Below are 17,688 nucleotides of genomic sequence, written 5' to 3' on the forward strand. Positions count from 1 at the left end.
TACCTAACCTCACCACCTGGGGGCGGCCCGTCAGGAAGTCCAGGATCCAGTTGCAGAGGGAGGCGTTTAGTCCCAGGATCCTTAGCTTAGTGATGAGCTTTGAGGACACTATGGTGTTGAACGCTGAGCTGTAGTCAATGAATAGCATTCTCATGTAGGTGTTCCTTTTGTCCAGGTGGGAAAGGGCAGTGTGGAGTGTAATAGAGATTGCATCATCTGTGGATCTGTTTGGGCGGTATGCAAATTGGAGTGGGTCTAGGGTTTCTGGGATAATGGTGTTGATGTGAGCCATTACCAGCCTTTCAAAGCACTTCATGGCTACGGACGTGAGTGCTACGGGTCTGTAGTCATTTAGGCAGGTTGCCTTCGTATTCTTGGGCACAGGGACTATGGTGGTCTGCTTGAAACATGTTGGTATTACAGACTCAATCAGGGACATGTTGAAAATGTCAGTGAAGACACCTGCCAGTTGGTCAGCTCATGCCCGGAGCACACGTCCTGGTAATCCGTCTGGCCCCGCAGCCTTGTGAATGTTGACCTGTTTAAAGGTCTTACTCACGTTGGCTATGGAGAGCGTGATCACACAGTCATCCGGAACAGCTGATGCTCTCATGTATGCCTCAGTGTTGCTTGCCTCGAAGCGAGCATAGAAGTGATTTAGCTCGTCTGGTAGGCTTGTGTCACTGGGCAGCTCACAGCTGTGCTTCCCTTTGTAGTCTGTAATAGTTTGCAAGCCCTGCCACATAAGATGAGCGTCGGAGCTGGTGTAGTATGATTTAATCTCAGCCCTGTATTGATGCTTTGCTTGTTTCATGGTTCGTCGCAGGGCATAGCAGGATTTATTATAAGGTTTCGGGTTAGAGTCCCGCACCTTGAAAGCGGCAGCTCTACCCTTTAGCTCAGTGCGAATGTTGCCTGTAATCCATGGCTTCTGGTTGGGGTATGTACGTACAGTCACTGTGGGGACGACGTCCTCGATGCACTTACTGATGTGGTGTACTCCTCAATGCCATCGGAAGAATCCCGGAACATGTTCCAGTCTGTGATAGCAAAACAGTTCTGTAGTTCAGCATCTGCTTCATCTGACCACTGGGTGAGTGGTTAAGAGTGTTAAGCCTGTAACTGAAAGGTCGCTGGTTTGAATCCCAGAGCTGGGAAGGTGGAGAAATCTGCCATTGAGCAAGGTGGTTAACAACAACTGGGTGCTGATGATGTAAACTAAGGCAGCCCACTGCAGCTCTCTGATTTAGAGGTGTTGGATTAAATGTGGAACACATATTTCAGTTCTGTGCAACTGACTAAGTTTTCCATTTTATCCTCTCTCTCTCTCTCTCGCTCTCGCTCTCTCTCTCTCTCTCTGTAGTTAAATGGAGGAGAAAGAGAGGAGTAGGAGTCGGTCTCTGTCTCGTAGCCGTAGGGCCACCCGGGTGCAGCAGGTGGTGGGGACGTTGATCAGACGCACCCGCGAATCACTCAGCAGGTACAGTATCAACACATGAGAGGCATATGCGTTCACAGATAGAGAAACACACATTCACAGATAGAGAAACACACATTCACAGACAGAGAAACCTACAGAGATTCGATGTCAAGAGGTTCGCACTCCCACAATAGAATGAAGTGTGTGGACGGGCCACCTGTTCGGCATGCTAGTAAACACGCCAGAAACAGCTGACAGAGATGGAAGGGGATGCCTTTAGCCCTCTGTAGTGAATCTAATTCAATGTTTTACACAAATACTTTACTCACATAGTCTCACACCAGCTGCTCTGCCACTCCCAATAACCCCTGACCTCTAACCCCTATTTAACCCCTGTTTGACCTCTCAGAGAGCGGATCCTTGGGGATGGGAGGTCCAACCGGTCTGGCAGCGTGACCAGTCAGAACTTCCCGGTGAGGCTAACGGTTCAGATCGTCAGAGACCCGGTGTTGGACTCCAGCGGTCATGGGTTCTCCCTCTCCAGACAGCACCCTCTGCTGGTCAGGGACGTGGCTACAGGTACGCCGTGCGTGTGTGAGAGAGCGAGAGAGTGAACGCTCTCTCTGAAATGTGGCCACCTGCTTCATCATGCCGCAGTAGACTCGCCCACAGCAAGACAGATTTAGGCACACACAAACACATGCACACACACACATGTGCGCATACGCACACACACACCAACCCTCTCCTGGCATTTAGAATGCCAGGCACCGTGCCAGAAAAGCACACCAACCCTCTCCTGGCATTTAGAATGCCAGGCACCGTGCCAGAAAAGCACACCAACCCTCTCCTGGCATTTAGAATGCCAGGCACACCGTACCAGAAAAGCACACCAACCCTCTCCTGGCATTTAGAATGCCAGGCACCGTGCCAGAAAAGCACACCAACCCTCTCCTGGCATTTAGAATGCCAGGCACCGTGCCAGAAAAGCACACCAACCCTCTCCTGGCATTTAGAATGCCAGGCACCGTGCCAGAAAAGCCAGTGAAACAACAGAGCCACCTGCTTATTGTTTTAGATTTGATCAATCTTCATTTAGTTGGACACACACATTAACACACACACACACCTTGCTGAGCTGTGTGTTTCTTTCCTCTCTGTAGAAACGACTGATCAATACCCTGATCAATACCCTGATCAATACCCTGCTGCCCCATGCCCAATAATCACAACTTGCTGCAGAGAGAGAGAGGGGGAGTGAGAGAAAGAGAAAGAGAGAGGGGGGAGACAGAGAGGGAGGGAGAGAGAGAGGCTGGCAGAGAGGCTGGCAGAGAAGCTGGCAAGGACCCAGAATAATGTTAACCCTCATATGCCTCCCCAGAGGAGCTACTGTAAGCACATGTGACTGTGTTGAACTATATAACTTTGTGTCCTCTGTGTGTGTAGGAGGCCCAGCAGAGGGCATACTGTACCCTGGAGACCAGGTGTTACAGATCAATGACCTGCTGGTGGACCATCTCAGCTATGAACAGCTGCAAGACATCACCAGGTAACTAACCTTGTTTTCTCTGTCTTTATTCCCTCTGTTCCTCACTCTGTTTTCTCTCTCCTTATTCCCTCTGTTCCTCACTCTGTTTTCTCTGTCTTTATTCCCTCTGTTCCTCACTCTGTTTTCTCTCTTTTTATTCCCTCTGTTCCTCACTCTGTTTTCTCTCTTTTTATTCCCTCTGTTCCTCACTCTGTTTTCTCTCTCCTTATTCCCTCTGTTCCTCACTCTGTTTTCTCTCTCTTTATTCCCTCTGTTCCTCACTCTGTTTTCTCTCTCATTATTCCCTCTGTTCCTCACTCTGTTTTCTCTCTCCTTATTCCCTCTGTTCCTCACTCTGTTTTCTCTCTCCTTATTCCCTCTGTTCCTCACTCTGTTTTCTCTCTTTTTATTCCCTCTGTTCCTCACTCTGTTTTCTCTCTTTTTATTCTGTCTGTTCCTCACTCTGTTTTCTCTCTCCTTATTCCCTCTGTTCCTCACTCTGTTTTCTCTCTCCTTATTCCCTCTGTTCCTCACTCTGTTTTCTCTCTTTTTATTCTGTCTGTTCCTCACTCTGTTTTCTCTCTCCTTATTCTCTCTGTTCCTCACTCTGTTTTCTCTCTCCTTATTCCCTCTGTTCCTCACTCTGTTTTCTCTCTCTTTATTCCCTCTGTTCCTCACTCTGTTTTCTCTCTCTTTATTCCCTCTGTTCCTCACTCTGTTTTCTCTCTCCTTATTCCCTCTGTTCCTCACTCTGTTTTCTCTCTTTTTATTCTGTCTGTTCCTCACTCTGTTTTCTCTCTCCTTATTCTCTCTGTTCCTCACTCTGTTTTCTCTCTCCTTATTCCCTCTGTTCCTCACTCTGTTTTCTCTCTTTTTATTCTGTCTGTTCCTCACTCTGTTTTCTCTCTCTTTATTCCCTCTGTTCCTCACTCTGTTTTCTCTCTTTTTATTCTGTCTGTTCCTCACTCTGTTTTCTCTCTCCTTATTCCCTCTGTTCCTCACTCTGTTTTCTCTCTCCTTATTCTCTCTGTTCCTCACTCTGTTTTCTCTCTCCTTATTCCCTCTGTTCCTCACTCTGTTTTCTCTCTCTTTATTCCCTCTGTTCCTCACTCTGTTTTCTCTCTCTTTATTCCCTCTGTTCCTCACTCTGTTTTCTCTCTTTTTATTCCCTCTGTTCCTCACTCTGTTTTCTCTCTTTTTATTCTGTCTGTTCCTCACTCTGTTTTCTCTCTTTTTATTCCCTCTGTTCCTCACTCTGTTTTCTCTCTCTTTATTCCCTCTGTTCCTCACTCTGTTTTCTCTCTTTTTATTCCCTCTGTTCCTCACTCTGTTTTCTCTCTTTTTATTCTGTCTGTTCCTCACTCTGTTTTCTCTCTCCTTATTCCCTCTGTTCCTCACTCTGTTTTCTCTCTCCTTATTCCCTCTGTTCCTCACTCTGTTTTCTCTCTTTTTATTCTGTCTGTTCCTCACTCTCTTTTCTCTCTCCTTATTCCCTCTGTTCCTCACTCTGTTTTCTCTCTTTTTATTCTGTCTGTTCCTCACTCTGTTTTCTCTCTCCTTATTCCCTCTGTTCCTCACTCTGTTTTCTCTCTCCTTATTCCCTCTGTTCCTCACTCTGTTTTCTCTCTCTTTATTCTGTCTGTTCCTTACTCTGTTTTCTCTCTTTTTATTCTGTCTGTTCCTCACTCTGTTTTCTCTCTCCTTATTCCCTCTGTTCCTCACTCTGTTTTCTCTCTTTTTATTCCCTCTGTTCCTCACTCTGTTTTCTCTCTTTTTATTCTGTCTGTTCCTCACTCTCTTTTCTCTCTCCTTATTCCCTCTGTTCCTCACTCTGTTTTCTCTCTTTTTATTCTGTCTGTTCCTCACTCTGTTTTCTCTCTCCTTATTCCCTCTGTTCCTCACTCTGTTTTCTCTCTCCTTATTCCCTCTGTTCCTCACTCTGTTTTCTCTCTTTTTATTCCCTCTGTTCCTCACTCTGTTTTCTCTCTCTTTATTCCCTCTGTTCCTCACTCTGTTTTCTCTCTCCTTATTCCCTCTGTTCCTCACTCTGTTTTCTCTCTTTTTATTCTGTCTGTTCCTCACTCTCTTTTCTCTCTCCTTATTCCCTCTGTTCCTCACTCTGTTTTCTCTCTTTTTATTCTGTCTGTTCCTCACTCTGTTTTCTCTCTCCTTATTCCCTCTGTTCCTCACTCTGTTTTCTCTCTCCTTATTCCCTCTGTTCCTCACTCTGTTTTCTCTCTCCTTATTCCCTCTGTTCCTCACTCTCTTTTCTCTCTCTTTATTCTCTCTGTTCCTCACTCTGTTTTCTCTCTCTTTATTCTGTCTGTTCCTCACTCTCTTTTCTCTCTCTTTATTCCCTCTGTTCCTCACTCTGTTTTCTCTCTCCTTATTCCCTCTGTTCCTCACTCTGTTTTCTCTCTTTTTATTCCCTCTGTTCCTCACTCTGTTTTCTCTCTTTTTATTCTGTCTGTTCCTCACTCTCTTTTCTCTCTCCTTATTCCCTCTGTTCCTCACTCTGTTTTCTCTCTTTTTATTCTGTCTGTTCCTCACTCTGTTTTCTCTCTCCTTATTCCCTCTGTTCCTCACTCTGTTTTCTCTCTCCTTATTCCCTCTGTTCCTCACTCTGTTTTCTCTCTCTTTATTCTGTCTGTTCCTTACTCTGTTTTCTCTCTTTTTATTCCCTCTGTTCCTCACTCTGTTTTCTCTCTTTTTATTCTGTCTGTTCCTCACTCTCTTTTCTCTCTCCTTATTCCCTCTGTTCCTCACTCTGTTTTCTCTCTCCTTATTCCCTCTGTTCCTCACTCTGTTTTCTCTCTCCTTATTCCCTCTGTTCCTCACTCTGTTTTCTCTCTTTTTATTCCCTCTGTTCCTCACTCTGTTTTCTCTCTCCTTATTCCCTCTGTTCCTTACTCTGTTTTCTCTCTTTTTATTCCCTCTGTTCCTCACTCTGTTTTCTCTCTTTTTATTCTGTCTGTTCCTCACTCTGTTTTCTCTCTCCTTATTCCCTCTGTTCCTCACTCTGTTTTCTCTCTCCTTATTCCCTCTGTTCCTCACTCTGTTTTCTCTCTCCTTATTCCCTCTGTTCCTCACTCTGTTTTCTCTCTCCTTATTCCCTCTGTTCCTCACTCTGTTTTCTCTCTTTTTATTCTGTCTGTTCCTCACTCTGTTTTCTCTCTTTTTATTCCCTCTGTTCCTCACTCTGTTTTCTCTCTTTTTATTCTGTCTGTTCCTCACTCTGTTTTCTCTCTCCTTATTCCCTCTGTTCCTCACTCTGTTTTCTCTCTCCTTATTCCCTCTGTTCCTCACTCTGTTTTCTCTCTCTTTATTCTGTCTGTTCCTCACTCTGTTTTCTCTCTTTTTATTCCCTCTGTTCCTCACTCTGTTTTCTCTCTTTTTATTCTGTCTGTTCCTCACTCTGTTTTCTCTCTTTTTATTCTGTCTGTTCCTCACTCTGTTTTCTCTCTCCTTATTCCCTCTGTTCCTCACTCTGTTTTCTCTCTTTTTATTCTGTCTGTTCCTCACTCTGTTTTCTCTCTTTTTATTCCCTCGGTTCCTCACTCTGTTTTCTCTCTCCTTATTCCCTCTGTTCCTTACTCTGTTTTCTCTCTTTTTATTCCCTCTGTTCCTCACTCTGTTTTCTCTCTTTTTATTCTGTCTGTTCCTCACTCTGTTTTCTCTCTCCTTATTCCCTCTGTTCCTCACTCTGTTTTCTCTCTCCTTATTCCCTCTGTTCCTCACTCTGTTTTCTCTCTCCTTATTCCCTCTGTTCCTCACTCTGTTTTCTCTCTCCTTATTCCCTCTGTTCCTCACTCTGTTTTCTCTCTCCTTATTCCCTCTGTTCCTCACTCTGTTTTCTCTCTCCTTATTCCCTCTGTTCCTCACTCTGTTTTCTCTCTCATTATTCTCTCTGTTCCTCACTCTGTTTTCTCTCTCCTTATTCCCTCTGTTCCTCACTCTGTTTTCTCTCTTTTTATTCTGTCTGTTCCTCACTCTGTTTCTCAGTCTCTATATGCTCACTAGATTAGAGAGTACAGACAGGTTACTGGGACTAGGACTCCCTTCCAGTTCTGAAAGCATACTTTCATAATGTCTGTGTGATTGTGTGTGTGTGAGTTTAAGGGTGTGTCAGGTCAAATGCTAAGTCAGTCAGGTCAAATGTCAATGTAGTGAAAATGTTTACGTGACCGCTGGACAGACACATCTTGTCTCTGTGTTTCTTTAGGGACTTGGAGGACTTTGTCACAATGACAATCCTAAGGAACATGACAGTAAGTGTGTGTGAGTGTGCATGCGTGTGTGTGTGTGTACATCTGTGTGTATGTGATGACATAATGTTGTTTCTCTATGTGTCAGGGTCCTAAGTCGTCCATCATGTCGGCAGAGAAGAGGGCTCGTCTGAGGAGTAACCCGATCAAAGTACGCTTCGCAGAGGAAGTGGTTGTCAACGGTCACACTCAGGTCAGGACCCTCCCTCTCTCTCTCTCTCTCTCTCTCTCTCTCTCTCTCTCTCTCCCTCTCCCTCTCTTGCTCTCTCTCTCATTCTCTCTTACTCTCTCTTACTCTCTCTCTCTTTTGCTTTCTCTCTCATTCTCTCGCTCTCTCTCTCGCTCTCTCATTCTCTCGCTCTCTCTCTCGCTCTCTCATTCTATCGCTCTCTCTCGTTCTCTCCCTCTCTCTCTTGCTCTCTCCCTCATTCTCTCTCTCTCTCTCTCTCTCTCTCTCTCTCTCTCTCTCTCTCTCTCTCTCTCTCTCTCTCTCTCATTCTCTCACCTGTAGTTTTTTTTCCTGCAGGGGAACTCTCTTCTGTTCCTGCCCAATGTTCTGAAGGTGTATCTGGAGAACGGACAGACCAAGGCCTTCAAGTTTGACACTACCACCACCGTCAAAGTACGGATATAACATGTATTACATTTACCTACAAATATTCTGATTTGATGCCGTAGAATCACTCATGCTTGTAAACCTGTGTCGTCTGCATGACTTGCTACCCCACTAGCGCTAACAGAAGTATTCATTTGTCAGGCAACCTTATGACAGCAACTATGCAAAACTATGCAAAATACGACAACTATGCAAAATACCTTACCTGATGTTAATTGACTGAGATATGCTGTTGTTTTGTTGTTGCAGGACATCGTTCTGACTCTGAAGGACAAGTTGTCTATCCGCTGCATTGAGTACTTTGCTCTGGTGCTGGAACAGCAGTACAGCATCACCAAGCTACTGCTGTTGCACGAGGACGAGTTCATACACAAGGTGAGGAGAACACACACACAGCCGCAACCTCACAGCAGCCTCAACCTGTCTAGCCAGTGCAGTCAGTCACTATGAATCCCAGAGTATTCACCTCTATGTGACCTTGTGTCTCCAGGTGGTGCAGAAGAAGGAGAACAGCAGCCATGACTACAGGTGTCTGTTCCGGGTGTGTTTCATTCCCAGAGACCCCCTGGAGCTGCTACAGGAAGACCCCACCGCCTTCGAGTACCTCTTCCTCCAGGTGAGCAGCTAGCCACATCTACCTGTAGGTCTAGACTACCATGTTCAGTGCCTGTAACTAGTCTGCCTGTACTTTCACCTGTACCTATAGCCATGAGAACCTGTCTAACTTGCATTCAGGCGAGCAGGGTTTGCTTTAAAAGACTAGTGTGCAGAGCCGCAGGAACTAGTGATGCTGAGGGGGCTGCAGCACCCCCTGATAAATCACAATTAAAAAAATGTATTCATAAAAAAAGTGTACAAAAAATATGAAATAAAAATAAGGTAGTGCACTTGGCCTTTAGTAGTCCTGTATTAGTGGACTGATAAAGCTGCCTGCAGCGTCGACAAAACATTATCCTTCCCTGTGGCTCAGTTGGTAGAGCATGGTGTCACACCCACTCCTAAACATCTTCCCTCGGCGATGGTTGTAGTCACATTTGGGTGACAGAATCAGGGTTTTCAGGGAGTGATTTATGGTGAAGGAAAGAACACGTCTTCCTTGTGTGTGTCATTCTTTGGTGTGTGTGTGTGTTGTCAGAGCGTCGGGGACGTTCTACAGGAGAGGTTTGCGGTGGAGATGAAGTGTACCACTGCACTGCGTCTGGCTGCCCTGCACATGCACGAGAGACTGAACAGTATAGGCTCCACCCGGACCTCTATCAGGAGCATCACGTGAGTCACACACACACACACACACACACACACACACACACACACACACACACACACACACACACACACACACACACACACACACACACACACACACACACACACACTGATATTGTCTCCTGTGTGTATTGTGACAGGAAAGAGTTTGGTCTGGACAGCTTCATCTCTCCCACTCTGCTCAGTAACATGAGAGAGAAGGACCTGAGGAAAGCCATCAGCTACCACCTGAAGAAGATCCAGTCACTGCTGGAGCCACAACAGAAGGTATGGAAAGAGGGGGAGAGAGAGAGCGAGAGAGAGAGGGAGGGAGGGGGAGAGAGAGAGGGAGAGGGAGGGAGGGAGAGAGGGAGAGAGTGGGAGAGGGGGAGAGAGAGAGGGAGAGAAACAGAGTGAGTGAGAGATGATGAGTGTAATACTCTCTCTCTCTCGCTCTCTCTCTCCCCCTCTCTCTCTCCCTCACTCCCTCTCCTTCTCTCCTTCTCTCTCGCTCTCCCTCCCTCTCTCCCTCTCGCTCCCTCTCTCCCTCCCTCCCTCTCTCTCTCTCCCTCTCTCCCTCCCTCCCTCTCTCTCTCTCCCTCTCTCTCTCCCAGGTGATCCCAGCCACCCAGGCCCGACTGGCCTACCTCACCCAGCTTGCAGAGCTCATCTCCTACGGGGGCCGCTCCTACACAGCCACCATGATGGTTAGTATGTTTGAAACAACTTACAAACGATAACTATAGCTGTCAATCATTCTCTGACTCTGACCCAATTTAGAGAGCTGTTATTGGCTGGACAGGATTGATCCCGCCCATTCTGGCCTGGTTTCACCATGTCATGATTCAGTATGCATCTCCGTCTTTCTCCCTTTCACCCCTCTTCTCTCTCTCTCTCTCTCTACCTCTTTTCCTCTTTACCTCTCCCTCTCTCTCTTCCTTCATGTCTCTCCCCGTCCCCCTTTCTCTTCGGACCTCTGTACCCCTGCCCCTCTGTCTGTCTCCATCCTCCCCCACCCCAGTTGCAGGACCGGGAGGCGCTGGTCAGTCTGTTAGTGGGGGCGCGCTATGGCCTGAGTCAGGTGGTCAACCACAAGCTCAACATGGTGTCCACCCTGGTAGACTTCAGCAGCATCAGTAGAGTGGAGCTGCTCTCTGAGTCAGATAGAGTCAGCCTGCTTCGCATCTCCCTGCACGACATCAAGGTAGGATACCATACACACTGTCTATGATAAACATACACACAGATCACACACACACAAATCACACACACACAGATCACACACACACAGATCACACACACACACACAGATCACACACACACACAGATCACACACACACACAGATCACACACACACACAGATCACACACACACAGATCACACACACAATCTCTCAGACACACAGGTAGGTAGGTACACTTAGTTCCCACACAAATACAGTGGATGGAAAATACATCATGTATTCTCTTTCCCATCACTGTCTCGGTCTCTCTATCTCTTTCTCTCTCTCTCTCTCTCAATTCAATTCAATTCAAGGGGCTTTATTGACATGGGAAACATATGTTTACATTGCCAAAGCAAGTGTAGTAGATAATAAATTAAAGGGAAATAAACAATAAAAAATGTACAGTAAACATTACACTCAGAAGTTTCAAAAGAATAAAGATATTTCAAATGTCATATTATGTATATATACAGTGTTGTAACGATGTACAAATGGTTAAAGTACACAAGGGAAAATAAATAAACATAAATATGGGTTGTATTTACAATGGTGTTTGTTCTTCACTGGTTGCCCTTTTCTTGTGGCAACAGGTCACACATTTTGCTGCTGTGATGTCACACTGTGGTATTTCACCCAGTAGATATGGGAGTTTATGAAAATCGGGTTTGTTTTTTCAAATTCTTTGTGGATCTGTGTAATCTGAGGGAAATATGTGTCTCTAATATGGTCATACATTTGGCAGGAGGTTAGGAAGTGCAACTCAGTTTCCACCTCATTTTGTGGGCAGTGTGCACATAGCCTGTCTTCTCTTGAGAGCCAGGTCTGCATACGGCAGCCTTTCTCAATAGCAAGGCTATGCTCACTGATTCTGTACATAGTCAAAGCTTTCCTTAAGTTTGGGTCAGTCACAGTGGTCAGGTATTCTGCCACTGTGTACTCTCTGTTTAGGACCAAACAGCATTCTAGTTTGCTCTGTTTTTTTGTTAATTCTTTCCATATGTGTCAAGTAATTATCTTTTTATTTTCTCATGATTTGGTTGGGTCTAATTGTGTTGCTCTCTCTCTCTTTGCCTCGCTCTCTTTCTCGCTCTCTCTCTCTCTCTCTCTCTCTCTTTCTCTGTCTCTGTCTCACTTTTTCTCTCTCGCTCGCTCTCTCTCGCTCACTCTCTCGCTGTCTCTCTCTCTGTCTCACTTATTCTCTCTCGCCCTCTCTCGCTCTCGCTGTCTCTCTCTCTCTCTCTCTCTCTCTCTCATCCCCCTCTCTCTCCAGCCTTTTGCCTTACTGATGGACTCTCTGGCAGCCAAAGACCTGGCGTGTCTACTGGGGGGCTACTGCAAGCTCCTGGTGGACCCCAGAGTGTGTGTGTTCCGTCTGGGACGCCCCAAGGTGCGGGTGCACAGGATACCTGCTGAGGAAGGTGTGTGTGAAGGGAAGTTCACCGTTATAGAGGGAGTTTGCTATGAATCGCTGACAAGTGAGCATAAATGTTTAACTATAGTTTTTCATTTTTTGGCATTGATCATACCATTTTTGAGGGTGTTGATACGTGGATATCAGCCAGTATGGATAGTTGATACAGATTGAATGTCTTAATTTGAGACTACTAATTATTTACATAGTAAACTATATTATGTAACTGAGAAAAAATGTGTTTGTTTTTTTGTCATTTCCAGGCTATGTGTCCCGCTGCTGTAGTGACTCCGATGACTCTTCAGATGAGGACTACCCCGCCGAGCCTCCGCCAATGCACACCCGCAAACGCCATGCACCCGCCAGCAAAGACAGGGAGGGGTGGAGGAGAGAAAAGGAGGAGCAGAGAGGAGCGGAGGGAAAGAAAGAAAGAGCTGAAAAAGAAGACAAAGACAAACATGAGGTGAAGATCATTGTGACGTCAGAGAAGGACATGGAAGTTGAGGAGGAGGACGGAAGAGAAGATGGAGGAAGCGAGATACATCTAGGAGGTAACGACAATAAAGGACCAGTGGAACAGGACATGGTACTGGACACCAACTGGTACCACACAGACCCGCGGGTCAACAGTAGCTTCTCCAGCCTGTCCAGTGGCTCTTTGAGTGCTGCCCTGGAGGAAAGCGGTGCCACATCTGCAGCCAGGGGAGAGGACCCAGCCAAGGCCTCCTCTCGTGTGGACGCCCTGCGTGAGGACAGCCCCTCTCGCCGGTCCAAAAAGCAGACTCGGGGGATCACCACCCTGGATGTCCACCATCCGTTCCTCCTGGAGGTCACAGCTCCCTCTCCACAGCGCCAGAGAGAGGGCGCCGCCGGCAGCATGGCCTCCGCCCCCGTGCGCCCCACCAACCTGAGTTACCGTAGCAACGATAGCTCGTGTCTTTGCTTCGCCGAGCTTTCCCAAGGCAGCTACCTCCCCAGCCCCCCCGAGGCCACCAGCGACGAGGAGGAGACGGAGGAAGTTGAGGACGACGATGATGAGGAGGAACTGAGACGGCTCTCTAAGATACCCAGTCAGATAGACCTGCGCCTCATCGACAAGATCTGCGCCCGGTCTAACAAAACTGCTTCCAACAACAAGTTAGACATCCCCAGAATCATCCCCAACCTCACCTCCTTCTGTGAAAAGAGGACTGTTTGTAGCTCCGCCCACAAAGGGGAGGAGCGTCTATCAATTCACTCTGGAGATTCCGAGCCTTTCCTAACGCCGTCCCCTAACCCTCCTCCTCCTATTGCTAGGGAAAGTGCTTCGGAGTCAGATGATGAGTTCTTCGATGCCCAGGAGCGGTTCACTCCTCCAGTTCCTTCTGATGGTACAGGTGGGTTGTTGACATGACTTCTTCACTGACAGACTAACTGTTTAAATGTGTTAAAGTGTGATTTCTGACACCCTTTAACACCCCTGTTGCTCTCTCTCTCTCTCTCTCTCTCTCTCTCTCTCTCTCTCTCTCTCTCTCTCTCACTCTCTCTCTCTCTCTCTCTCTCTCTTTCTCACAGAAAACAGTTTGGATGCGGCTGACAATAAGAGGCGCAGTAAACGCTGGAGTGGCACAGGGAATGGACTGCCAGTGGTACCAGAGAGGGAGCCTCCCTCACCCCTCAAAAAGAAGCACTCCTCCGCTGACCACAAGAAACAGCAGGAGACCCAACAAGACCCAAAGCCCCACTCAAACCAGGCTTCCACTCAGAGGGTTGATGCCAAGACCAAGCCTCCACCATTGGCCCCCAAGCCCCAGCTACCCATAAAACCTGAACTGGCCCCCAAGCCCCAGATGGGCCCCCAGAGGTCTCCCCAGAGCGGCGGTCCATACTCCCACTGTAACGGAGATGCTGGTGGGGGCCATGCGGGCCTGCTGGAGGTAGACACCATGGAACCAGACACCATGGAGTTTAAATCAGTCACCTCGGGAGCGGGGGGGCCTCCGCTCGCCTCCCCCCTCATCACGGCGGTACGGAAGAGCCAGCAACCCCCTGCTGGTCCACAGGGTGTGGAGAACGGGCCTAAGATAGAGAACAGTTCTAAGCAAGAGAACGGTTCTAAGAACGGGACTCATCACGTGCTTCCTAAGGACCGTGTTCTGGTCACCGCTGACAAGCAGACAGCTGATGTTGAAACTAAAACAAACAGGGTTTCCCTGCTGAAGGGAGAGGTCAGAACAGGGGTTGGTGTGGACCCCCCGAAAAAGCTGCCAAGTTTGTCCCCCATTCCACATTCTGCTTCAGGAGATGAGATCAGGTTGAGCCTGGCCACCCCTCCACCACTCTCTCCCAAACCCTCCCCTCCTTCTCTCCATCCCCTATCAGTCCTCTCCATCCCGGTCTCACCAAATGAGAAAGAGGGGATGTGTCCGCCGAACGGCCTCCACCCCTGGGTTAGTTGCAACGGGAGCAATCAGACCGGGAGGAGGGTCTCTCTGAGTCACGAGAACCTGTCGCCCAAAAATACAGACGCCCCCCTCAGCCTGACCACCTCCCTCACCACCTCCTCTAAAGGGACAGCGGGAGAACCAGAGAGCACAGGAAGGTCAGGGTCAGGTTCAGACCTGAGGGTCAGCTCATCCAGCCTGGGGGGCCGTCTGCCTACCTCAGCCCTGAGAGGGAGGATCCAGGCCCTGCCCTGGTACATGACCCGCTCCCAGGAGATCCTGGGCACCCTGGACCACTCTTCCACCAGCTCCATCAACGGGGATGTCACTTCCGGCTACGGCTCCGGTCTGTCAGTCAGCGGCGCCTCTGAGGTCAGCAAGGTCACAGCCCAGGCAAAAGTTGGTGAGACTGCAGGGGGAAAAGGGAAGAAGGAAGGGGTGGAGGATGGAGCAGAGGTTGTCATAGCAACCATCAAAGAGTTCCAGGAAGTGACTCCGCGTGCGAAGGAGGCCAACGGGACGAGCGGGTCGCACCCCAACCTGACCCTGAGAGAAAACGGCGCACACGTCTCAGAACCCTACGGATTCCTGGGGTCCTGCAAGTCGGAGCAGCCTCAGTCCAGGCCCCACTCAGAGGTGGGGTTAGGGGGCGGTTCAGGCCCGCCCCTAGAGGGGGACTCTCTGGAGCACACCCCTCCCCCTGCCCACCGTGAGGCGTGCGGCTGCCGCACCGTCTATGCCAACTGCTTCAGCGGTGACGTGGAGGACGGCTGCGGCTTCGACGAGGAGCTCACCATCTACGAGTTCTCCAAACGCACGCGCCCCAAACCAGCCCATTCTACACCCCTGGCCTCCCCCACCTCCCCCATCCCCTCCCCCAACATCCTGTCCCTGCTGAGAGACACCCCTCGACCCCTCTCCACCCTCTCCACCACCTCCTCAGAGCTCAGCCCACTCCTGTCCCGCCCTGTCTCCCCCACGCCCCCCATCGGCTCCCTGCGTTCCCTCACCAACAAGCACTACGTGGGGCTGAAAGGGGGCTTCGTCTCCCTGAGACAGGACATCAATCAGCTCCTACTGATCCTGGATGGGCCACCACCATCATCAGAACCCTCCAAAACAGATCAGGATGAGGGTGGAGAAGGGGGACCCAACCCAACCCAAGGGGACGGTCCAACCGCGTGCTGTGGAGGTGCAAGTCCTCCGCCCATGACGGAGCCTGAGAGGAATTTACTCCAGGCGGAGGCACGGCGGTTGGCAACAGGGTGCCAACGTGCCACGCGTGTGGGCTGGGCTCCAGAGGAGGCGCTTCGTTCCTTATCCAACAGTTTCAGTGCCCTGGTGCAGCTCTCCGCAGCCTGCCTGAGAACACACCCCTGTCCTGGATGTGACGTCTGCCGCAACGGGGGTCAGATCCAGAGCACTGATGATGATGGGGGCCAGGAGGAGGCTCTGGACAAGCTGAAGGAGATCGTAGGGCTGTACAGGGAGTTTGTTGGGGCTGTGGAGACTGCTGGAGCCGGGGCCGGGTCTGGGTCCGGCGGTGGGATGGGGTCTGGAGATGGACAGGGAGAGGGCGAGGGGGTGAGGCTACTGGCCAAACGGTGCACGGTGCTTATCTCTTCCGTCTTTGCGCTAACACAGCTATTCAGGACGCACTCGCCGGACACGCCAGGTCACACACCTCTCAACTTTTGAACTCCTTCTCGCTACCAGAACTAAGGTGATACAGTACACACACACACACACACACACACACACACACACACACACACACACACACACACACACACACACACACACACACACACACACACACACACACACACATCCCTAAATGATGAAAATAACCTCTTCCACTGACTGCCATTACTGCTAGGTCTCCCGATGGACTCATCTGGACTATGCATTTGTACATAGGTATTTTATAACTAACTATCTATCTTCTTATTGTATACTGTATGTATGAATTATGTATGTACGTATTTATGTATGTATTAATTTCTATGACTGTTTGCGCCATGGTCCTTGCTGGTGTAAGAGCCTATTGATGTTGTAGTTTCTTCTACCTCCCCCCACCTTCTGTTCCTCCTCTGGGCTAGTGTCTGCTTTAGCTGCTTTAATGATTCTTCCAGTTAAAGGTGCAATCTGTAACTTTGATTTTTCTATTGGGAACTCTAGGAAAAAGTACAACGAGCATGTTATGCCAAATAGTAAAACACAACACAAACTTTTACATTCGCGAAGACCCACCCCTTCCGTTTACAATCAAATCAGCACTATTGACCATAAAATAAATCAACAGATTGCACCTTTAAGAAGAGAAATGAACCATGTGAAAGCTATTTATTTCTGTTCCATTTCTGGCTCCTGACTGACTACTTGTGTGCGAATGCTTGAATGGAGAAAACACTCAATAACCCAAACGCTTATATGCAGTAATTATACAGTATATCAACTTTGAATCCAAAGGATACATATATTTTTCTGGGGTGCATTGCGTGGGTGTGGGAATAGTGGAAAGGATATTAATTTGGTATTTTGTAAAAAGGTTTTGACAAGGCACAAGGAAGGCTGACTGTTAAAACATACTAGATGTAGCAACGATCCAAAGGCATTTAACACTGAGCCACAATTTTTACTATTTTACTACTTGCCCATGTTTAGCTCTGCAGACGGGCGGACTGACTGATTCGGTTTGTACCAGACCTGTAGATAGATATACATCTATGTTTGTGTTAGTTTGAGTCTATCTGTCCATCCTTGGTTTATGGCTATGCAAACATAACCACTACTTCCCTGTTCTCCCACATATCATTCTCTGTTACAATTGTGTTACATTAAAGACAAGAATACCTGCATATGTTTTATAGTCTTTGTGACTGGAAATACAGAGGGCTTCCGTGTATTATACTGGAGTGTCTGGACTATGATCACGGGTATGTTCAGGATTGCAATGTTCTGCAACGTTGCACGTAATCGGATGCAACATATCTCAGCAGTTGCTTCCAACCTGCTGTGTTGTGGGTAAAATGCAGAGCTGTTCTGTGACTGGAAACTGTTTACAACTCACTGATCCTGGACAGAGCCCCAGTCAAGATTCTGTAAACATATTCAATCTGAACTTTGACTAAATAAATGGGTGTTTTGCCTTTCGTTTGATGAGACACACAGCTATTTGATTGACGCTATCATTCTCCTCCTTTTTGTTCAAGTTAAACACAGATTTGCCTGTAGCATCAGATTCAAACAAGTTCCAAGACATTTCTAATAAGTAAGATTATCGACACTACAGTTGAGTCGGAAGTTTACATACACTTAGGTTGGAGTCATTAAAACTCGTTTTTCAACCACTCCACACATTTCTTGTTAACAAACTAAAGTTTTGGCAAGTCAATTAGGACATCTACTTTGTGCATGACACAAGTAATTTTTCCAACAACAGTTTACAGACAGATTATTTCACTTATAATTCACTGTATTACAATTCCAGTGGGTCAGAAGTTTACATACACTAAGTTGACTGTGCCTTTAAACAGCTTGGAAAATTCCAGA

At 48.0% G+C, this 17,688-nt stretch overlaps 1 protein-coding gene across 2 annotated transcripts in view; it reads left to right on the plus strand.

Moving 5' to 3' along the window:
- Nucleotides 1–17,315, plus strand: part of LOC106611696 (uncharacterized) — a 35,513-nt gene extending 18,198 nt beyond the window's left edge. The window contains exons 3-17 of one of the 2 annotated variants that reach the window (XM_014212174.3): nucleotides 1,364–1,480; nucleotides 1,830–1,999; nucleotides 2,867–2,969; nucleotides 7,171–7,216; nucleotides 7,302–7,406; nucleotides 7,740–7,835; nucleotides 8,079–8,204; nucleotides 8,320–8,445; nucleotides 8,965–9,098; nucleotides 9,236–9,362; nucleotides 9,689–9,781; nucleotides 10,096–10,278; nucleotides 11,570–11,774; nucleotides 11,974–13,086; nucleotides 13,265–17,315. In XM_014212174.3, coding sequence (XP_014067649.3) covers nucleotides 1,368–1,480; nucleotides 1,830–1,999; nucleotides 2,867–2,969; nucleotides 7,171–7,216; nucleotides 7,302–7,406; nucleotides 7,740–7,835; nucleotides 8,079–8,204; nucleotides 8,320–8,445; nucleotides 8,965–9,098; nucleotides 9,236–9,362; nucleotides 9,689–9,781; nucleotides 10,096–10,278; nucleotides 11,570–11,774; nucleotides 11,974–13,086; nucleotides 13,265–15,831 — 5,307 coding nt within the window. In that variant the 5' untranslated portion in view covers nucleotides 1,364–1,367 and the 3' untranslated portion in view covers nucleotides 15,832–17,315. The remainder of the gene's footprint in view (nucleotides 1–1,363; nucleotides 1,481–1,829; nucleotides 2,000–2,866; nucleotides 2,970–7,170; nucleotides 7,217–7,301; nucleotides 7,407–7,739; nucleotides 7,836–8,078; nucleotides 8,205–8,319; nucleotides 8,446–8,964; nucleotides 9,099–9,235; nucleotides 9,363–9,688; nucleotides 9,782–10,095; nucleotides 10,279–11,569; nucleotides 11,775–11,973; nucleotides 13,087–13,264) is intronic. The other variant, XM_014212175.3, reaches the window with a different exon arrangement.
- Nucleotides 17,316–17,688: the final 373 nt, after the last annotated feature.

This window comes from Salmo salar, chromosome 09 (genome assembly GCF_965601325.2).
Source record: "Salmo salar chromosome 09, fSalSal1, whole genome shotgun sequence".
Lineage (NCBI taxonomy): Eukaryota > Metazoa > Chordata > Actinopteri > Salmoniformes > Salmonidae > Salmo > Salmo salar.